This window comes from Crocodylus porosus, unplaced genomic scaffold (assembly GCF_001723895.1).
Source record: "Crocodylus porosus isolate Cpor-Errol unplaced genomic scaffold, CroPor_comp1, whole genome shotgun sequence".
Taxonomy (NCBI): domain Eukaryota; kingdom Metazoa; phylum Chordata; order Crocodylia; family Crocodylidae; genus Crocodylus; species Crocodylus porosus.
In genome coordinates, this window is record NW_017728943.1 from 83,105,343 (window position 1) to 83,129,324 (window position 23,982).

Below are 23,982 nucleotides of genomic sequence, written 5' to 3' on the forward strand. Positions count from 1 at the left end.
CTACCCTGGGGGTCTTTAAGAAGAGGCTTGATGCCTACCTGGCTGGACTCATTTGAGTCCAGTTTTTCTCCCACCCAGGCAGGGGGTCGGACTTGAAGTTCTGTAAGGTCCCTTCTGACCCTACTTCTATGATTCTATGAATTCTTTTTCTTGGTTGAAAAGAATTTTATTACACCAAGCAGTGAACATGACCCATGAAAGTGTAACCTGGGTGGCGGCCCAATAGTTGTCATCCCTGCCCAAATATCAGGGATGGTGTGGTGAGAGTGGGGCAGGGCTTCTGGCCATCACCAATTTACTTTCCAGGCAGCCCCTGCTCCCCACAGAGCAGCCCATGGTCCCAAGAAGATCTAACACTTAACTGATTTAACTATTTACACTTCATTTACAAAACAAGAATAATAGGAAAGGTTACTTACAAGTGAACTTAAATGGCATAACCAGAATCACAAAATAAACCAGAATGCATTAGTCAAGCCTTGATTCAAGAACCACAGTTCGGGTAACTGGCTGCTTTCAGCCACTGCTGAGATGCTACGACAAGGAATCAAGGTCCTCACTCCCAGCAGCTCCAACAGGCTTCCCAATAAGCGACAGACTACAACAGGCTAAGCTCTTCAGGTCTGCAGCAATCAAATTGTATCAAACCCCAACCTCCCAAAGAGGCTGAAGGGTGACCCTCCATGGCAACCGAAAAGGCAAGCAACAAGCAACAGAGTAGGCTTCTGCAGCAACCAGCATGACCCAAACACAAAACTCAGGGACTCCATCTGATGACAATCAGCTGCAGAATAAGGGACAGTATAATGTATATGACAAAGGGGCTGAGTTAAGGCTGCACGGACAGTCTTAAACCTGACATTTTTTTATGCTTCCTACTTTTGCAATCTAAATAATGTTATTTTCAGGTATGATTTTAAATGTAACTTCTGAGAAGTTTTATAGACAAAGATGTTTAAAAAACACCTCCAAAACAAACCCTGCTATGTGAAACTACAACAAAATCTCCATCATGAATTATTACACACCTTCACCACTACAGCATATACTTCATTTGGTCTATAGGGCTAACTGTATTAGTTACAGTTACAGAAAAAAGCTTTTATAAAAAATTAGAGATGGACCATCTGATTCAGTCTTAGCAGTAGCAGAAAACACAGCATATCACATCTAACAAATTTTAAATGCTAGTATCAATTTCTTGAGAGCTCACTGAATTTTGGTCGCTACTGGCAAGGCATTCAGAAGACATATAATTCTACAATGCAATTCAAAATTTTAAAAATAGACCCAGAAAAGTTTGAGCAAGGTTCAAAACCCAGCTGTAATCACTAAAAAGACGCTTACTTCACTCCTTGAACTACTCAATAAATCCAGGCTCTGAAACTGGGCAGAGAAACCAAATACCTCTAGCTCAGAGATACAGGGGCAGTGTTCTACCAGGAAATGCTTATGAACTGCTTGAAAAATACTCAGCATGACTCCTTTTAAATCTATGTATAGCTTAATCATTTTATGAAAGCTGGCCCAAAGATCATAACCTCCAGCAACAGTATCCAACCTTAATGAAGCCAAAACCCCAAAACAGCTGTATATGCTCCTCTGATAGCAAACCTCAGAGAGAAACGGAGATGTTAGAAGTGCCCTTCCTTGCCCCATAATCCATAACTTACTCAGTTTTTCTTCTACCCACTCTTCAATGAAAGCTGCCAACTAACTACAAAGAATAATTTGCCCCTTGTTACTCCAAGTGCTAGTCTGATGAACTAAACGTGGTTCACCAGACCAAGGAATCCCAGCAGCCAATGAATTACATGTTTGCCAACAAAGGCACAAGCCTCAGAAAAAAAGAGGGTAATTCTGCTCCTTGGACATCTTCAAGGCTCTTTCTTGTCACATTTCCCTGCCACTTCCCAAGTCAGCCTGACCTGAAGACAGATTTGTCTTCAAGTCTAAATAACGATATTCAGGGGCATTAGGAGGAGGTTAACTTGGTTCAAAATGGCTGCTCAATATCAGGTAAGTTTGGATGGGGTGGCTGGCAGGGGAGTTAGGGGTTCAGCAGACTAGAAGGGAGTGGGGGTCTACCAGTGGATGGTGGAGAAGTGTGACTCATGAGAGTTGTGGGGGGCAGGCACAACCTGCAAGTGTGGAGAGGACAGGTGCAAGTGTGGCAGGGGGGCAGGTGCGACCTGCAAGTGTGGAGGGGACAGGTGTAAACCACAGGATTTTGCTAGGATCCAAAAGTGTCTAGTGGGATCAGGGTAGCTCATGGGTCATGGGGTCCACAGGAAGAATTGGGTGAGATCAGGGGCTACTATTGGCCTTCCAACTCTCCAGCAAGCCTACACCCCTATCCTTCCCACCCCTTCCCCCATGGGGACTTACTTACTCAGCTCTACCAGCAGTGAACACTGATAAAAGTGGCTGCACCTGGAGCAGTTTGTGTGATAGGCTAAGAGAGCTGACTGGAGGGGAGGTGAGAGCAAGGGGATGGAAGAGGAAAAAACAGCTGAGTGTGGGGGAGGGCCGTGAAAAGAGCAGCCCTGGGGCTGGGGCTGGGGCCAGTGGTTGAGTTTTTCCAGCTCCAGGGCTGCACAGGTGTACAGATTTATTTTCCTGACATTTTGCAGCACAAAGTGTACTGAGGTTCTATCCACTGGTTTCAGTGGTGATGTGTAGAGAGTGCATATGCACTCCCTGAGCGTGCTGGTGCACCCCCTGACAGCCAGCATTTCCCACTTCGGTGATGGGCGGGGAGGCAGGTGAGAGCACTGGTGGCCCCTCTGAGAGCACCGGCCAGGGAGTGGGGGCGCTAGAAGAAGTCATCCCTGCAGCCTCCCCGCAACCAATCGCACTGACAGGGGGGTGGGAGGGGTGCTCCCATGGCCAATCATACTGATCCAGTCAGCATGACTGGCTGCGGGGGAACCCACCCCCCCCAGTCAGTACAATCAGCCACGGGCCACCTCCCGTCCCCCGTTGCTGACTGACCAATGGGGGAGCAAGTGCCCCCCCCAACTCAGGAGGCACCAGTCGCCCATGACTGGTTTGACCTAAATCAAATAAGTCTGATACAACATAGATCTAGGTTTATCTTAAACCAGGCTGTGCAATTTTTAGATCAGTTTGTGTGCATGGAAATTCTGTACAGTTACAGGTTTAGACTGATTGCCGATCACTGAGACCGGGTCTGTAAGTGTAAGGATGGCACTGGGACAAGCTAAGTTTAAATCAGGTGGCCATTTTGAACTCGACTGAACCTCCCCAAATGTCTGTATTTAGCCCAAAGGTGTACCAGGATTGGATCTGATCTTGAAACAGTTTCAGCTTTTATGGACAGATCCCACTCCACCTATTCGGCACCTAAATTAACTTCCTCTTAATCTATTCTTCCCTCCCCAAGCCACTGAAAAACAATTAATGCATCTATTTTTGCAACATGCTGTTATCTTAGCCATAGCACTGAGTTTCAAAAAAGCAATGAGGAGGAGGAGGGCCTACCCAGCTTTTGTATTAACAGCTTTTCAGGGATGCAAACAGGGTGGACTAGGATCACATTTCAATGCCTAACAGGTAGATTGGGATCTGGCCCCAAATCTCTCCCCTTCACATCAAAGAATGAAAACTACTCACAGAATTTCTGAAATGTATTTCAACTATTGCCATAGCTGTCAACTGCTTGGTTAAAAATATAAATATTTCCTGATATGCACTGTCTTTCTGTTGTATAGTTTTTGTTTTGATTTGTTTTTACGTATTTATAATTGAGGAGTATATTTTATCTACTATTTGGGCAGCCTGCAAGGTTAGCTTGCAAACAGGATTTTGTGTTGAAAAATGAAAGGCTAAGAAATCTGACATATACCACCCTAACTTTCTAAAATAGGTTTTTGACCTCTTATATTTTAAATAGGCATATTTTCCCTTATGCAGAATTATCATAATAAAGCCTTACAATGCCTACAGTATCTTTAAAAAAGAATACAGTTTAGCTCAAAAAAAGCCAAAATACTAAAGCTAGATGTAATATTAATTAGAGAATTAGTATAGTATCTTCAAAAATCTATGAATGATACCAGTTCTTTTTCCTTTCTTTACTGTGTACTTGTGATTATTTTCCTACATATATTTTAGGTTACAGTGTGGCAGGAAACTTCCATAGTTCTCTCTTCCCCACACTCAGACCAGACAATCTGCTGCTCTGCTGTAACTACTAACTAGAGTTCACACTCAGAAGCACAGGTAAAATTCAAGTATCCATATTTTATAGCCAGATTTATCCTGTATGTCCTGTGAGTCTGTTTTGCATCACCTAGTTATATCAACTGTAGCTGATAAAACTGTACTTATGAAACTGCTCTCTGTTACATCCAAAGCCTAGTAACTGCACCAAGACCTCATTCCTTTCAGAACATTGTGACTGTTAGGTCAGCATAAGCTGACCACCAATATCCTTGTATCTTGGTTCTGCATTTGATTGAACTTTCCCTCATCATTTACTATATACATTTTAGCATTCTTTATCTTTACAAACAAAAATGTATCTTTACTAATAAAATTTATCTGCGCAGTGGCTTGTGCATGGCTCTTAGTATGAGTATAGAAGGAGACTTACTGATAATATTTTATTATATATTATTATATATTATAATATTATATGCTGAGGGGATTACAGTTCCTTTGTCTCTGTTAAATTAACCATGAATAAAAAACTTGAATAGATAGGCTCCATTTAATGATGCCTCCCCTGCCTTGCACTACTGCCAGGAAGCCCATTATATGGCTTATCCATTTTCCATTTATTTTTCATTAAACAATGGATTTCCACAACCTGATAGCCTACATATTGATTAGTTTCACTTGAGTTTTCATGGAATACCCCACTTTAGATTGCTCCTTTTGCTCAGCCATGGGACTGAAGTGTTTTGCTTGGTTCTGCCTAATGTCTTCTACGTACCACGATCACCCTGCACTCTCCTGATCATGAGCGCACAGTGCTCTTTTTTTCTTTGGTTAATGTAACCCAGAGTCTAGTGCACCTTTCTACATACTAGGGGATGGCCACACCCTGTAATTATATTTAAATTTTCAAGAATTCCATCAAGAAATGCCAGGAGCTGAAAGAGACACAGGAGTGAAATTACTAAGGTACTGAAAGAGAGTAGCAAGATGTTATATATAGCCTTCAAATGATTTATCCTTAGACTGTGGTGATTTTTACTGTAAGGAACTACTACTTGTAAAACATAAACTCCTCAGCCTCAGATGCTAATAGTGCAGGAATGGAACTACTTAAGGAGTTAATAAATAACAATGCAGGAGTCTGACATTTCAAAACTACAAATATTTTAACTTGTAAATAAAGATCAGGCAGAATGTGCTTGTTTTTAACAAAAGGGTCCATTAACTGACTATGTGGCACACCCTTTGTTTGAAATGCTACAAAGTAATGCAAGTCTGGTTTCCAGAGATGAAAAGCTTAAAATAGGATGTCACAAACAAAAATAAATATTTTTAAATTGGTTAATCTCAAAAAAGCACTTTTAAGCCATTAAAATGCAAGTAAGACAACTGTCATTTTAAAAAAATGTGTGCTGCAAAACGTCAAAGAAAAAAATTGGACACACTTTTGCCGGAAATTGTATCTAAAATAAACTAACACATGAAACAGAAGTTTTGGCTTCTCTCATTATTCTCCAATCTGACAATTATCAAGCTCGTACATAGTTTGGAAACTTTTCCTGCTAATAATATAGAATAACAATGTAAGATTTCAGAAAAGAAACAGATACTTAAATTTCAATAAGCCATTTAACGTATTTTAATGGTGTGTGGGTAGAAGAGATGTGGCTTTTGCTGAATGCAACCTGGTCAGAATCTCAAACTGCTTCTCGGTGAATGTGTAACACGTCGGGAGAATCCTAAGCTGAAAGGTAGACTTTTTTCATGTGGTCAAACTAACTGGGAAAGAATATTCATATGACACAAGAAGGAGATATATAACACACAGACTAAATCAAAAGATTTATACTATCCTTCACACGTTTACTGACTTTGAATCAAAGTAACAGGTGGCTGTGTTTTAAAATGAAAGGAATGCAGAAATTATGCATTTTTTTTTAACTTTATGGGATCCTTTGCCTAGCACTCTAACCAGTTTATTGCTAAATTAGTATTGGCTACTATTTCAATTAACCTTTTTAAAAATTATTTAAGGCAAGGAAGAAAGAGAGAGAAAAAAAGATCTGACTTAAAACCTTTATCTTTAAAGTTTTGATTTGATTATAAAGTTAGCAATAAAGCCTTGTTCTATACTATAGCAGGTATCAAATACCATCTTTCCCTTCTTGCTCAGCTGAAAGCTTCCATCTAGCTAGTATTACTGTTTCAGCTTATTTTATTTCTACAAAAAGTAACTACTCAACTGAATTGCAGCAATCAATAAAAAATATTTTCCTCTAAAATTTCAGATTTTAAAAGCAGCAACTGTTTTCTGTGCCGACAATACACTCCAAAAGTCACTAGATTTCAGAAGCCAAACTGGATCCATAAGTCATATACATGGCCGCTGTGGGTTTCTCCACAATGGTAGTAGTGTTTACTGATAAAATGGGACTGAGCACACCTTACCTACAAATCTTGTAATCTCACTTCAAGCCCAGCCACATACCAACAGAGCCAAACCAGGCCAGTCTCCCCTCTCAAGCATGCCAGAGACCAAGGACTCAAGAGCAGCCTCAGATAAATGTCTTCAAGCATCTTCAAAGGCATATTTCCAGGTTAGGAATAGGCCTGCAGACATGGGTACACAAGGTGTGCTTGGGCTCATCCCAGCCAGGATACAGCTGCTGTAGCCTAGACAAACTCTCTGGTGGAGCTCTTATATAGAGCTCTTATTAGTCAGGCTCAAATGACTTTAGAAAGGAAGTCAATATCATTATCTTTGTTTTACAAATACGGAGCAGGTCAACAACAGACCCAAGAATAGAGCCTACCTATACTGAGAGATAACCCAGTGCACTGTCCACAAAACCAAATATATGTCATAACTGAACATGTCAAGCCATAGAGCATGTTTTGATTACTTGCCTTCCAAGCTTACTAGAACCAGAGACTTTTCAACCAACTCTGAAGAAGAATGTTGTTTCTCCAACAGACAACTCACTGATGGGCTGACTAGATCTTTTAAATTCCCATTACCCTCAATTACCTTGCAATAACTTGTTCATGTGTTCATGTCCTAATTTACCAAAGACCTATAACAAATCAAGCAAATATGAAACAAACACAAGAGCTACAGTGTTGACAGGTGGCCTCTTGTGCTAAGGCCGGCAGCTGCTGCAAAGAGCTACTTATAGTATACAACACTAGATCTTTTCCTTCATCATAGTATCTGACAACAGATTGGTTTGGTGGCAGCTTAATGGCGGGTTCAAGTTCCTCCTACACTGAGAAAAAGTCTTGTTATTTTAGAGGTAACATGGTCACATATGAGGCAAATTGTCTGAATCTGTGGATAGCGAGAAAGATTCTGAGGGAAGGAGAGCAAAGGGAAAGAAGTCTTTTCGTGTTAGAGTTTTGACCAGCAACAGTCACAGAGGAATGAAGAAAACTGCATAAAAAATACATGATTGCAGACCATGATCTTTATGGCTGATTGGCAGGGAAGGTCTGGGTCCATTATTGATGGAGATTGCTAATACCATATTTTTTATTCCATATAACACACCCCCAAACATAACATGGACCTTGTTCTTGAAAGGTGTTACAGTAAAAAAACAAAAATCCAGAGCTTTGACTACAGAAAGCAGGGACAGAGCCTAAACTTCAGCTGACTCGCTCTCCCTTTCCTGCTTAACTAAAATCCTAACTGCTGCTGAAGACTGGTCTCCATGGGTGGACCTACAATCTTGAAAAGAACTAAACAACTGTGAAATGCAAGAAGAGACCAGAAGCCCTAGCAGACAGCAAAACCCCCCTAAAAAAAGTTAGCTTGATTAGTGGAATGATTATTAAAAAGGAGAGGCGATTTCTGTGAACTGTGAACAATTTCTGTCACCTGTGAACTGAAGAACAATTTGGCCCACTGACTCCCTTAGCTGCTGCACTATGGAGCAGGAATCAAAGCACAGTGCTTCTATCTTGGGAAAAAGATCAGCTTCCCCAGTTAATACATGCATCCCAATTTTGGGGAGTGGATTTTGGGGGGGAAAGGTACATGCTGTATGCAATAAAATACAGTATGTCTGTTTGGGAGGGTAGATTGACGATTACTTTGAAGGAACTATATGCTTTTGCACAAGGAAACATCACCTGATGTTGACAATCTGACTAAATTACCATATGGAAAAATGGTGATTACTCGGGTTTTTGGATGGTATATGTTGTTGTCTTGAATTACCAGTTGGGGATGTTAATTTAATTTTTCTGAGTGTTATGCTGACAGGTGGTTATTCTTGTGTGGGTTGAGATTCTAACTAACTGTCAGTGCGCCAAAAGCCACGGAAAAGTACTTGAGGTTTTTGCTTTTAAATATAAAGACACAAATACTCTATGCATTGACAAAGCAGTGAATTAAACAATCACTTCTGTGCAGAAACCACATTAAGACCTTTTCAGTTTCTTGCAAAGGCACCTGGCCCTTTTTCCTCCACTAAATTCACAGCACAAATTGTTTCTCTCCACCATAACATATTGAAAAGAGGAAGATTGCTGGGAGCAAAATGTAAGTAAGTGCCTTTAGCTGCCCAAGCTGAGTGGCTGGTTGTTTAACTCCAGGCACTTTTCTCCAAATCAAACCACCAGACACTCTGTAATACCTAACCCATAATTCATCACATTCTTCACCCTTCAGCCAGAGATTGTCCTTGAGCTCCACACACGATGTGATGTGAGCCAATACCACAAGCTGGGCACCTATACAATCTTTCTTTATAAATACAAACTAGAAATTCTCATACAGTTTCTTTAACATGCAGAAGTGGATAAATGCATCATAAACTAAATAGAGAAAAAAAGTCACCAATGAGGCTGCAATTGTGGCTGCCAGCTTTCCAGGGAATGTTGTTCTGTCCATCATAGTGAAGGAAAGGATCTGTCAACTTAAACTATGCTATACCTAAAACTAACAGTGTTCACAAAGTATCTTTTATCTCAAAAGAAACCACCACCTAGAGATGATTCCAACGATGAGTCAAGTTCAATTTTTAATTTATCCAGGAAAATTGTCTCAACAGAAAACTGTGCTAAATTGTCTTGCTTGTATGAAAAATTATCTTTCTATTCTTTTGATTTTTATCTGTTTTGACAGGTTAGTGCCATGCAGATGTAAGATCAAATATTTCCAAGATTTGAAATTATGTTTTCTGAATGCTGTTATTTGCAGTTTTACTCACAATGGAAAGGTGATGTAAGTTGATCCTGGCCCATTCTTAGAGGCAATGAACCTTCAGTGGATTGTTCTCCTGAAATCACTTTTTTTACTGGATAATATTTGGGCTTGATCACATATTCCTGTGTTTGACCATGATGAAGATTCATCATCAACGTCTGAGATGAAAGGGGAATCATTCTGTTTTAGGGAAGCAAGAGAAAGAGGAACAGAATATAAATTAACAAGTCAAACATGAAGGCAAATTGTAAACTGTACAAATTATAAATAATGCTTCTAAACTCATTTTATTATCTCAAAATAAAACCCATGTAAATTCCTGGATCAAAGACTTTAGTTCTGAAATAAGCGTCTTTTCAATGCATTCTACCATGTCATGCTTTTAGCATTTTTATGGTCTTGTCAGCCAAAGTCTATCATACAAAGGGGATCTTTCAGGTTGGTACAGACTCTTGTCATATTCATAAGTCTGTATCCATATCATTCAACAGATTCCAAAAAAAGGAGAGAAATCTGCCACTGCCCTCTCCCTTCCTGGCCCCCTTCTCTCCCTGTCCCCCCCATACTCCCACCTCAAATCCCTGAATTAGAACTGAACTTTGTTAGAACACAGGACTTGGCAGATTGGACAGACAAAATGAATCGCATGTATGCCATTTTCTTTGTTCCCTACAGTGGCTAATATCAAATGTTTCCAATAAAGATATAAGAAGTCTCTAACTTCCCCACTGCAGTCAGATTCCGTGCTCTTTCCTCACCTCATTCCTCTGTTTTGTAGAATTCTTCTACTCTTCTCTCTCCTCTACCCTTAACTCATACCACTCATTCTCATCACAAGTTCTGTCTGTCCATGTAACTCTTGTTTACTTTCCCAATCCACCTTTTTTGCTTCTGCTCCTCTGCTGCTGAACACCTCTGACAAAGGCTCTATAATTGTGCAGACTTCTTTCACTACACTACTTGGGTCCCGGCTCCAGCGCAAGATGCACAGGTGCAAGCCTGTTTCGCCCCCCATGAGCCCAGGGACCCCTCAAGAGACCCTAAGACCCCCCAAAAGCCCAGCCTGCCTGCAAGTAAGCAGGGGCCCGTGGTGGGAGAGATGTAGTCCAGCTGCAGGGAGGCAGCTGAGTGGAGCAGAGGAGGATCATCACCCTCTCAGCTCCTACTTGGCTCAGCCCCCGCAGGGAGCCACATGACTGGACTGCCAGTATGTGAGACAGGGTGTGGGGGGGCACTCATCTGTCCCTTCTTTCGGTGGCAGGGAGGGACCCCCCTAACCCCCTGAGTGTGGCACGGCATCGATGGGCTCTTCTGCGCATGTGCGTAGTTTAAAAAGGGCCTGGCAATGGCAGAAGCCACACTCAGGTCCTGGCTCTGGCACAAGACGCATGGGTGCAAGCCTGTTGTGCCCCCGTGAGCCCAGGGACCCCTCAAGAGACCCCAAGACCCCCAATGAGGCCAGCCTGCCCACAGGTAAGCAGGGGCCCGTGGTGGGAGAGAACGTACTCCAGCTGCAGGGAGGCAGCTAAGTGGAGCCGAGGAGGGTCAACCCCCTCTCCCCCCGGCTCCAATTTCGCCCAGCCCCACATGCGACTGGAGCCTCATGAACAGGATGTGCAAACAAGCGCGCTTCTGGGCCCGGCATGCAAGTTTAGCACAGGAGTTTGCTCAGGAGGGTGAGCGGGAGGACCTGAGGCCCTGCCAGTGAGCCCAAGGGAAGGCAGTCCCATCAGTAGCCAGCCTACCAGTGGCACGATGCGGATGAGCACATGCCACTCCCCTTGGATCCTCTCAGAGTCTGCAGCCTCCCCCTCTGGCACCTCAGAGACCTCCACCCAGACGGAACCCATGGTTCCAGGCTCCATGCAGATGGAGCCTCTGGCTCTTGGCTGCAGGGGCAGCCTGGCATATTTCCAGGTTCCTGGGACCAGGAGCACGGCCACCTCCCCTTGCGAGGTTTGTTCCACTTTGGAGTCTCTGGGACGCCAGATAGAGGAGCTCCCGGATGTAGTCTAGAGACTGCGTGCCATCAGGGATGGCGAGCAGAAGATAGACTCCTACTGCCAGGCCCTTCACCCCCTGGAGGCAGAGGGTAGACCAAGGTCACCTTCCAGGACAAGGGAGGACTTGGGGATCTCCCATACTGTCCAGCCAGGGGGTTGAACCAAGATGGTCAAGGGCCTCAAGGCCCACCATACCAAGGTCCCCTCCCCTCTGGGCCTTTGCAACAGGTATGAACCTCTTGCAGCCCCAGTAGAAACTGCAGAGATGCCAGCTCCTGCCGGCAAGGGAGGATCACCCATCCCTACTCTCCCTAAGATGAAACGCAGAGTGGTCATCATGGGAGACTCCTCCTGAGGGGGACTGAGAAGGCAATCTGTCGACCCAGCCCCCTAGGCCCAGGAGGTCTGCTACTTCCCAGGGGCCCGCATTCTGGACATAGCAGAGAGGATCCCAAAGATTATCTGGCCCTCTGACCACTACCCTATGCTCCTTACCCATGTGGAAACGAACAACACGGCTCATAGCAATCCCAGCTAGGTCATGAGAGACTACAGGACTCTGGGACTGGGGCTCAGGGGGTTGGGGGCTCAGGTGGTCTTTTCCTCTCCTGGTTGTGGGTCATGGGCTGAGAAAGGAGAGACAGGTCAAGGTAGTCAACCAAAGACTGTGGCACTGGTGTCATCATGACGGTTTTGGCGTCTATGATCACAGTCCACTCTTTGGTGAGAGAGGCAGTGAGCTGTTGGGAAGAGATGGCCTCCACCTCTCTCCCCTGGGGAGGAGGCTCTTCTCAGCCAGGCTTGCTGATCTGCTCGACCAGGCTTTAAACTGAGCCTGCCAGGGGATGGGGGGACAACCGCCACTGCAAGCCCACTGGGCAGCTTTTATAAATCCAGCAGGCTAAGGCACTCAAGGGAACCCACATCTACCCCAGCCCCAGAGCAATCCACAAGGAAGGCAAGGGACCCGAATGGAACACTTACATGCCTGTACACCAATGCCAGGAGCTTGGGAAACAAATGGAAGGAACTGATCCTCCTGCTAAACAAAAAGGATTATGATCTCATAGGGATAACACAGATCTGGTGGGACTCCACCTATGACTGGGCGAGAGGTATAGACAGCTATACCTTGTAGAGGAGATCTTGTGGAAAAAAGGGGTGGGGCGGGTAGCTCTCTATGTCAAGGAAAGCTATGCGTCCCTGCAAGCTGACATTGGCACCCAAGGGGGATGACTGGAGACTCTCTGGGTCAAAATCCATGGTGAACAAGACACAGGGGACACAATGGTGGGAGTCTACTACAGACCTCCTAGCCAGGATCAAGAGCTTGACCAGGAATTCACCAGGGAACTAGCTGAGGCTGTGCACTCCCGGTGCATGGTTATTATGGGAGATTTCAGCTACCCTGACATCTCATGGGAAGAGCACTTGGCCACATCCAAATGGTCACAAAGGTTCCTCATGTATGGATGAGCTCTATCTGACTCAAAAAGTCTATGGACCGACAAGAGGCAAGGCGCTGCTCGACCTGGTACTAGCAACAGGGGATGACTTAATCAGCAACCTAATGATCGAAGGGAAGCTCGGAGACAGCAACCATCCGCTGATCACCTTCACCATCCGCTGTAAAGCAGGCAAGTCAGTCAGCAAAGCAGAAGTCCTTGATTTCAGGAAAGCTGACTTTGACAAGCTCAGGAGGCTTGTTGGCGGGGCCCTAGGGGACCTCGACCCCAAGGGGAGGGGAGTTCAGGAAGTGTGGCTGCTCCTTAAGGGAGCAATCCTGGAAGCTCAAGTAATGTCTATCCTGTCTCAGAGAAAAGGCAGCAAAAGGCAGCCCCCTTGGCTCTGTAGAGAACTAGTGGACCTCCTGTGTCTAAAAAGAAAGATCTATAAAGGATGCAAGTCTGGATTCACCCCAAAAGAGGAGTACTCTGCACTGGTCTGAACCTGTAGGAAGCAAACCAGGAAAGCCAAGGCTGCAACTGAACTCCAACTGGCTACACTTATCAAGGACAATAAAAAGTCCTTTTTTAGATATGTAGGGAGCCAGAGGAAAAGCAAGGGTAATACTGGACCCCTGCTAAACCATATGGGTCAACTGACAACTGACACCCAGGAAAAAGCCAACCTGCTTAATGGGTATTTTGTGTCATTTTTTCACCAGCCCCAAGGGATGGCCCTGCTTAAGACATTATGGGGCAGCCAGGGTGAGGGAGAATTGTTACCCTTCATCAATGTAGACCGTGTGAAAGAACACCTTGAGAGGCTGGACACCTTCAAGTCAACTGGCCCAGACAGCTTACACCCCAGGGTATTTAAGGAGCCGGCAAGCATCATAGCTCTGCCACTGGCACGGATCTTTGAGAACTCGTGGTGCTCAGGCGAAGTGCCCAAAGATTGGAAAAAGGCCAGTGTGGTGCCTATCTTTAAGAAAGGGAAGAAAGTAGATCCGGGGAACTACAGACCCATCAGCCTGACCTCTATCTTGGGGAAGATTTTGGAAAAATCATCAAAGAGACCATTCTTAACAAACTGCCTGAAAGCAACTTCCTGAGGGATAGCCAGCATGGATTTGTTGCAGGTAGGTCTTGCCTGACCAACCTCATCTCCTTCTTTGACCAGGTGACATATCACCTGGACAAAGGAGAAGAGATTGACGTCATGTATCTTGATTTTAAAAAAGCTTTCAATCTGGTATCCCACGATGATCTCATAGAAAACCTGGCCAACTGCGGCCTTGGCTACATCACAGCCCACTGGCTGGGGAACTGGCTCTGAGGTCAGACCCAGAGAGTAGTAGTTGGTGGAAGTAAATCAGTGTGGTGCACCATGACCAGTGGGGTATCTCAAGGCTCTGTCCTTGGGCCTATTCTTTTCAACATCTTCATTAATGATGTGGACACTGGTATCAGAAGCAGAATGGCCAAATTCGCTGATGACACCAAACTTTGGGGTAAAGCGTCCACGCCCGAGGACAGGATCCAAGCCAACCATGACAGGCTCGGAAAATGGGCAGACAAAAACCTGATAGCCTTCAACTCCGAAAAATGCAAGGCATTCCACCTTGGGAAGAAAAGCCCACAGCATGCTTATAGGCTTGGCAGTGCTACACTTGCTAGCAACATATCTTGCTGGGATCCTATGACCCCAGCTGACTTTCTGCCCTTCAGGCAGGGGGCTGGACTCAAGAATCTTCCGAGGTCCCTTCCAGCCCTAATGTCTATGAAATCTATGAAAACATGGCCGAAAGGGACTTGGGGGTCATGACTGGCCACAAGATGAATATGAGCCATCAATGTGATGTTGCAGCCATAGATGCGTCTCTAGCAAATCCCAGGATGTCATCCTCCCACTGTACTCGGCCTTGGTGAGGCTGCACCTGGAGTACAGCATCCAATTCTGGACTCCACAATTTAAAAAGGATGTGGAGAAGCTTAAGAGAGTCGAGAGGAGAGCCACGTGCATGATCAGAGGGCAGGAAAACAGGCCTTATGATGAGAGGCTGAGAGCTATAGGATTCTTCAGTCTGATCTTCCGAGGTCCCTTCCAGCCTTAATGTCTACGAAATCTATGAAACTGTCACCTCTTCCTGCCAAACAGCACTATTTCATTAACCCAATCTCTCACCTACAATCCCATTCATTTAGTTGTGCTATCAGATCCCCCTCAGTCCCTCCCTGCACAAGACCCTGCCAACTGTTCAAAAGGAAAACCACCAGGAAAGAATGGCTGCTTTTTCTACTGTAATAGTACTTTTTCTAGATTGCATAGTCAGTGCACATTCCACATGTGTCACATGCACCGATCAGAAGTTTTTGAACAGTAGTGACCTTTAGGGCGTTGCATCCTTTTGTTTATGTGAAGATATAAGGGGCAGAGCAACTGAGACCCATATTTCCTTTGTAACTGGAAGCCTATAACAGCTGATAATTCTCCTCCTTCCCCCACCTCAAAAAATTAAAATGGAGGGCAGGCCATAGGATCCACAATGACCACACCTCAAGTAACTACAATTCTGTTGGGTAAGTAACCATTCTTCCTTTAAGCATGTGTCCATAAGCAGCTGTATTCCACTCTGAATGATGGGAATGGGGGTGTCAATTGCATCAGTTGAACAGTGACTCCAGTACTTAACATCTGACCTAGCTCCAAGAAAAGAATGTTTAAAAATGTTCAGTGGAGCTGTTGCCACCTCTGTGTTACTACCTATTGACATGTGCTAAAAGCAAGCAGGAGATGTTGCTTACACTTCAGTGGAGTGAGTCTCAATTGATGTTCAATGGGAAAGGCACCCCTGCCAGCTGGTAACAATGATATTTAACCACTGTGAAATGATTTGGGCATAGATAGCTGGACTTTTAGAACACATTCTTGTGCATATAAGAACGTGATGCAAGAGCCTAAATAATTTGGTTCAATTAATATAACAAAGCAATAACCTTAATATAGCTCATGAGTAATTTATTTTCTCCAAGTGTTGACCACCATAGAATCATAGAAAATGAGGGCTAGAAGGGATCTCAGGAGGTCATCTAGTGCAACCCCCTGCTCAGAGCAGGACCATCCCCAACTAGATCATCCCAGCCACTGCTTTGTTTAGCTAGGTCTTAAAAACCTCCAAGGATGGATATTCTACAACTTCTCTGGGTTGCCTATTCCAGTGCTTTACTACCCTCCTGGTTGAGAAGGTTTTTTCTGTTATCTAACCCTGGGGTGAGCAAAATACAGACCATGGGCCAGATCCGGCCTGCTAGGCAATTTCGTCTGGCCTGCAGGGTTGGGTGCCAGCTTGGTGCCATCTGCAAACTTGCTGAGGGTGCACTCTGTCCTATCTTCCATTGACTACTACCTTCTGAACCTGATGATCCAGCCAGTTTTCTATCCAGTTTACAATCCACTCATCCAACCCATTAGCTTCCTTAGCTTGCTTTGTGAGAATGTTGTGGGAGATGATATCAAAAGCCTTTCTAAAGTCAAGGTATGTTACATCCACTGCCTGCCCCGCATCCACAGAGCCAGCTGTCTCATCATAGATGGCAATTGGGTTGGTCAGGCATGACTTGCCCTTGGTGAATCCATTCTGACCATTCCTAATTACCTTCTTCTCCACCAAGTGCTTAGAAATATATTCCTTGAGGACCTGGTCCATGATTTTTCTAGGGACTGAGGTGAGGCTGACCAGTTTGTAGTTCCCTGCATCCTCCTTCTTCCCTGTCTTAAAGATCGGCACTATATTTGCCCTTTTTCCAATAATCCATGACCACCCCTGATCGCCATGAGTTTGCATAGGTAATGGCCAGCGGCTCTGCAGTCACGTCAGCCAACTCCCTCAGCACCTCTGAGTCCATCACATCCTGCCCCTTGGAAATTGTACACATCCAGCTTCCTTAAACAGTCCAACATAAACCATTCTTTTGCCACTGTTGGTTGCTCACCTCTTCCACAAACTGCTGCCAGGTCCAGTAGTCTGGGAGCTGACCTTCCTTGTGAAAAACACTGACAAACTGGTTGAAGTGAAAATCTAAGACAACCTTAGAACCAACTTCTAAGGACCACCCTGTCTTTGGGAAATGTATACATTTGTCATGTGTATACAGGTTGGTCTGATGGCACCAGGATGTTTGTGTGCAACTCTGTGTCATCTAGGGGCCCTGAATTTGTGGGTGGTCCAAACCTTTTCCATGTGTCTATGGGATCCAACCCCCAGGCCATGACATTATGTAGCATTGAGACCTTCCCCTCTAACTGCTGTGTCTCTAGGAATATACCAACCTAAGCTAGAGATCTAGGGGCTTCTGCTGAAATCAAGCAACTGACAGCACACAGAGGCACACATACAATGTGGCCTAACACAACAAGATATAACTCCATCAAGCTATTATAGCCAATTTTAATAGAATTATAGAATCATGGAGAAGACGAGCTAGATAGGACCTTAAGAGGTCATCTAATCCAACCCCCTGCTCAAGACAGGATCATTCCTATCTAAAGCATCCTAAACAAGCATCCATCCAGCTACTCCAAACAAAATTGGACTTACAACTCACTCAAAAACATCAAGAACACTCACTTGCCACAGGGCAAAGGGATGAAAGCTGTTAAGAGTTTTGCCACTGTAAGGACAGAAAGTAGTCTGTTAAACTACACTTGAGATATCCAAAGAAGAGGACTATGCTCCTTGTTACAGAGGAAGGCAACCTCCCCCCTCCCCCCACCCCCCAAGCAACAAGCCCATACCAATCTGACCACAGGGTAAAACTCCTTCCTGATCCTAAATATGTCATTCAGTCCGACTCTGAGCAAAGAAACAAGATCCACTCTTGAGGAGCACTAAACACCCTCAGTCAAAATCCCTAGCCTTGGCTGCAACTAACACGCAGTGTTTCTGAGCAGTAGGAGGGGAAAAATTCCTTCCTAGCCCTGTATGACAATCAGCAAATCCCAAAAGCATGGGAAAACCAAACCTCTCTCTCACCACAACCTGGGAACTGCAAACAACTCCACACAGCACACACCCTAACTGGAGAATGAGAACTCCCCTTTCTGTCCTCCACATTCTCCACAAACTTATCCCAGTCCTTCAATTTTGTTTTACAGCTAAAAGTTGGTTGTGGAGCTCTGCTTCATTCTCCAATTACCACCTGCTCTGGGCTGCAGAGAATTTATCAAAGTCTCTAAGTGTGTGTGTGTGGGTGGAAAGTGGGGTAGGGTCTCGGGTCTCCTGGGCTTCCAACTTCTGCTTTTTACAGCATACTCCAAGCATTGCTATTCTTAAATCATCCCTATTCTAACAGCAAAGAAGCTTTTCTAGAAAACCAGTCTAAACCTATTTTGCTGCAATTTCAAAGCCATGCTATACATCTTATTCTCTGCAGTGAGGGAAAAAAGCTGTTTTCTTCTTCATGGAAACCCTTCAGATATTTGAAGACTGCTATCAGGTCCCCTTTGAAGTAACTTTTCTGCAAGCTAAACATAGTTATTCTGTTGTCTCCCTCTGACCTTTTCTTTTTTTCCTCTTTCCCCCTGCTCTCTTCCCCCTTCCCTCCCATCCCCTCCCCTGCTTTACCTTTTGTCTTGCTTATCACTACCTATTTACGTTTTCACTGACATCCTACCACACTTTTAGCTTCTCTCATTCCTTGGAGTCTCAGACCAGCAGAGACTCCCTGTGCTTGACAAAGGGTGACTGCGCCCAAAAGCTTGCGCAGTTGGAACTTATTTCCAATGACTCAGTTGGTCTAATAAAAGATATCACATCTAACCAAAGAACCTTGCCTGCCTATATCTCTCAAACTGTCTTTAACAGTTTGTCTGTCAAAAGCCCTATTGAGAGAGCCCAGCTGCAGCACATCTGGATGAGAGATGCTTATAACTTAAAAGTCTTAGGGGACATAACAGAAGATACAGCAAGTGGTGGGCTGAACCATTTGCTGATGTGCTAGAGCCAAAGCGAAAGGGAGTCTCTTCCTAGCATTAGGGACAGGACAGTAGGATTTTGTTTTGCTTGTTTGTTTGTTTAAAAGGCTGTGTTTAATTTGGGGGGACTGACTGAGGAGCTGCTCAGAGAGCCAAACCCACCTGCAGAATCCAGTAAGCTAGGCACCCACTTACATTCTCTTTGTATGGCTTGCCTTTCAAGCCCTTCACTGCTTTTGTTGCCTGCCTTTGGATCTTCTCTAACTTTTCTACATCCTTATGAACATGCAGATGCCAGAACTACATACAGTACCCAAGATGAGGCCTAACCAGCACTGCACAGAGAGACACTATCACTTGCCATGTCTTACACCTAATACTCTTGTTGATGGAACCCAAAACTGCATTCACCTTTTTGTGGTTACATTGCACTGTGGATACACGTTGAGTCTGTGATCCAGCAAGACCCCAAGTTCCTTCTCCGCAGCATTGCCATCCAGTCAGTTGTCACCGATTTTATGTTTATCTTTTTGATGATTCTTCTCTAGGTGTAGCACCTTGCACATACAATGTCAGCTTTGATCTTCACCCAGTTGTCTTTAGCCCAGCTTTCTGGTTTATCAAGATCCTTCTGAATTGTACTGTAATCCTTCAGTATGTTTTCAATCCTTCCCAGTTCTGTGTCATCCATAAGTTTGCTCAGGATGTTCCCTATTCTGGCATCCGAATCAGTAATAAACACGTTGGATAGCACCAAACCCAAGACAGATCCCTGTAGGACTCCACTCAAAATTTCCTGCCATTCAGACATGGACTCACTTATAATTAGCCTTTGCTTACAGCTATTCAGTCATTCCTCTATCCACACTGCAGTACTTTGGAGCAGCCCATATTTCTCCAATTTGTTTATGAGACAGTCAGGTGAGACTGTCCAAACTTTTACTAAAGTCCAAGTACACTATATCCATTTCATTCCTTTCATCCACCCAAATAGTTATTTTGTCAAAGAAAACCAAGTTAGTTTGGCATGCTTTATTGCTAACAAATCCATATTGGCTGATGATGATCAGCCTTTCCTCCTCCAAATGCTTATAAATTGACTTACAATGTCCTCCAGTAACTTCTCAAGTAACTGAAGTCAGGCTAACCAGTCTACACTTCCTCAGGTCCTCCTTTTTGCCTTTTTTTAAAGAGGGGCATGAATTGTTGGCCCCTTTCCAGTCCTTGGATATTGCACCTATCTCCCACAACTTGGTAAATATAATTGCCAAGGACCAAGATCTGTTTTTGCCACTATCTTCAGTACCCTGGAAGTTCTTTAGGGCCTACTGATTTTAATTTGTTCAAACCAATCAAAAGCTCTCTGACAGTCATTTTTGTTATCACACCCCCAGGCTGTCCCCTTCTTTTTCTATATACTCCTTATTACCTCTCTGGTTGGAACGTGTTGGGTTTTTTTGTGCAGACCAAGGCAAAGTACCTGCTGAGCAGCTCCACCTTTGCATCTTCTGTTACCAACTGACCTTGGCTATTTAGCAGTGGACTCATAGCTTTCCTGTTCTTCCTTTTCTGTCTCATGTATCTCTTCTTGTTGTCTTTAATAAGACTCACCGCATGTAGCTCATTTTTTACCTTTGCCTCAGTCATTGCACATTCTTGCTATTTGCTTGGTATGCTTCCTCAGTGACCTACCCAGCCTTCCATTGCCTGTATGTCTTTCTTTTGATTTTGAGGCATCCTAGAAGCTGCTTGTGCAGCCATGTAGGTCTCTTGCCTTTATTCTTGTGCTTCTATCATGTCAAAATAGCTTCTTGAGCTTCTTACATCATGCTCTTTAGAAACTGCAATCCCTTCTGTGTCCCTTCTTCCTTCAGTTTGTCCTCCCATGGCACCTTGCCTAATATTTCCTAGAGTTGCTTGAAATTTGCCTTCTTGAAAACCAGTGTCTTCATTCTACTGAGCTCATGCTTTCCTTGTCTCAGAACCATGAATTCTATCATATCTTGATTGCTTTCTCCTATTGGTCAGGACAAGATCCAAGATAAATGATCCCCTAGTAATCCTCAACTTTGTGGAACAGAAAGTTGTCCACTACACAACTTGCAGGAACTTGCTTGATATTTTGTTTGGTTTTATTATTTCCCCAGCATATATCCAAAAAATTAATAACCCCTATCTCATATTTTTTTAACTGTTTTGTGATCTCCTTGAAGAGTTCCTAATCCACCTTTTCCTCCTGACTCAATGGCCTATAACAGTGGTGCTCAACCTTTTTGGCCAGCAGCCAGATGGGTGGTACTTGGTCTCTCCATGCACCAGATCCTCCTGGAGGACCCAATCTGATCCCCAGGGTGCATACTACTAGGCCCCATCCAGCTGTGAAGAGGTGGGAGGAACAGCCCAGCTAGGCCCCCTACTGTGGGAGTAGCTGGCATGAACTAATGCTGCAGGAGGAATAAGACATAGCCAAGCCCATTACAGGGAGTAGGGGATGTGGCCCTGCCCCTGAGGGGGAAGGGAGCATGGTCCAGCCCCACAAGGAGAATGGAGTACAAGCCAGGGCTCAACCCAGACACATGAAGGCAAGGAGGCATAGCTTAGCCCTGATCAGGCCATGTTGGGGGAGGGTCATGGGCCAGCTCTGACTGACTTGGGATTGGGATTTTGAGGGCAAGGCAGCAGTATTAATTGCCACTGCTCCCTTGCTGCCAAATTTTATGGCCCACAGGGAGACCCACAGGCCAGATTCCAAGGCTCCACAGGCTGCATTTGGCCCACAGGCCAGTGGTTGAGCACCCCCGGTCTATAACAAACCCCCACCATAGTATCACCACTGCACTTTTTCCCATTTATCTTCACTCATATGCACTCAAATTTTGCTACATTCTTCCTTTTGAACCAGAGAACCAGTGTATATATTTTGACATATAATGCAGTACCCCCACCCTTCTTTTCCAATCTTGTCCTTCCCTCCCTGTTGACTTTTCAGTCATAAGAGTTGTCCTTCCAAATCTCAGTAATACCAATCAAGTTGGTTTTCGTCACAAGCTAGGACTTCCAGTTCATCCTTTGCTCCCCACATGCCTTGCATCTGAAGCATTTTGCATTTTGACCTATTTATTTTCCTCTTGCATCTCTTTTTGCTGTCCTATAGCTCTCTAGCACTCCACCTGAATTAAGCTGCTTCTTCCAGTCTCCTTCACTTTGTATTGTTTGACTAGGGTCTGGAGGGTTTTGTTCACCATTCCCCAGAGGACCTAGTTTAAAGCACTCCTTACTATGTTAGCCAAATGATACCCAAAGTTATCTCCAGTCCTTGTGAGATGCATCCCATCTCTTAATAGCAATCCTCCTCCTCAGAACATCTGCCCATAGTTAAAAAATCCAAACCTTTTTGACATTAATAGGAGTGTTTGTAACCGCTGAAACCTATGCTCAGGCAAGTATGACTTTTCTTATCTGGAGGCAGACATGGCCCAAACAAATTCTATCATCTGAAATGTTTTGTTAGTAACTGGAAAGCCTGAGTCAGAAGAACAGGGAGAGATCTCAATCCAGGCTTGCTGTTCTCTCCTGATATGACCTCTCTCTGATCAACCTATCATTCTATGTGTAGATACTAGTACAATGGATTGCTACCACTGTGGCAATGTCAAAGACCCTTGATGCCATGTACAGCCAGAATTTGTTCTGATAATGATTTAACACCACCACGAAACTTAAATGTTTCCTATGGGCTGGCCAGATAACTACATGAAAGTATGCATCTTGCACGGCGACAGCCATTAACAAGTCTTGAGTGTGCAGGGACGGAATGATAGAGACAAACATTACCATCCTAAGTCTGGCAATATATAAGTTTGTTCCATATCATCACAGCAGAGATGGGACAATGGCTCCTTTCTTCTTTGGAATACATATTGGAAGTAGAAGCATCTTCATTTATGCCCTTGGAAATTTCTCCTAAGACTCCTAGAAAAGATAACCATGGAACTTCTTAATCTCTTGCGAGACCCTGAAGAGGGACATGGAAGGAGGTTAACTAGGGGTAAGGCAAGGAAGTAGCAGGGATAATTGTGAGCAACTATGCTGATAAAACCTAAAGAAACAGGGCAAGACAGCACTAGAAATCTTTGATATGGCTCTCAACATTTCCATCTGCAGACCTCCTGAGGCTAAAAAGAAAGGCCTACAAAGGATGGAGGATGAGATTCACCTCCAAGGAGGAATATTCTGCACTGGTCCAGGCCTGCAGGGAGCAAACCAGGAAAGCCAAGGCTGCAACTGAACTCCAACTAGCTTTGAGCATCAAGGACCATAAAAAGTCCTTTTTCAGATATGTGGGAAGTCGGAAGAAAAGCAAGGGCAACACTGGACCCCTGCTGAACCAGATGGGACAGCTGGCAACTGACGCCCAGCAAAAAGCCAACCTATTAAATGGGTACTTTGCATCGGTCTTTCATCAGTCCCATGGGATGCCCATGCCAACCACAGGACAGGGAGGTCCGGGTGAGGGAGATCCCCTGCCCTCCATTAATGCTGACCTCAAGAAGGAACACCTTGAGAAGCTGGATACCTTCAAGTCAGCCGGCCCTGACAATCTACACCCTAGGGTACTCAAGGAGCTGGCGAACATCATAGCTCAGCCTCTGGCATGGATCTTTGAAAACTCCTGGCGCTCTGGTGTAGTGCCCGAAGACTGGAAGAAGGCCAATGTGGTGCCTAAATTCAGGAAAGGGAGGAAAGTGGATCTGGCTAACTATAGGCCCATCAGCCTGACTTCTATCCTGAGGAAGGTCTTAGAAAAGTTTATTAAAGAGGCCATCCTTAATGGACCGGCAGATGCCAACAACCTGAGGGATAGCCAGTACGGGTTTGTTGCGTGTAGGTCTTGCTTGACCAATCTATTACCTTCCCCGGGGGAGGCACACCTGGGCCACAGGTTAGCAAGGATTTAGTTAAGGAGCTTCTGGAGGGGTTGGACATATTCAAGTCAGCTGGCCCAGATGATCTCCACCATAGAGTTCTAAAGGAACTGGCTGAGGTCATTGCAAGTCCCCTGGCACAACTTTACGAGCACTCGTGGTGCTCTGGTGAGGTACCGGAGGACTGGAAGAGGGCCAACATGGTCCCCATCTTCAAAAAAGGGAGGAAGGAGGACCCAGG

At 44.6% G+C, this 23,982-nt stretch overlaps 1 protein-coding gene across 5 annotated transcripts in view; it reads right to left on the minus strand.

Annotated features, from left to right (window-relative positions):
- The window catches only part of LTBP1 (latent transforming growth factor beta binding protein 1), a 333,716-nt gene that overhangs the window by 237,717 nt on the left and 72,017 nt on the right, over window positions 1-23,982 (minus strand). For all 5 annotated transcript variants that reach the window (XM_019549709.1, XM_019549708.1, XM_019549707.1 and 2 more), the window contains exon 4: window positions 9,399-9,574. In XM_019549709.1, coding sequence (XP_019405254.1) covers window positions 9,399-9,574 — 176 coding nt within the window. The remainder of the gene's footprint in view (window positions 1-9,398; window positions 9,575-23,982) is intronic.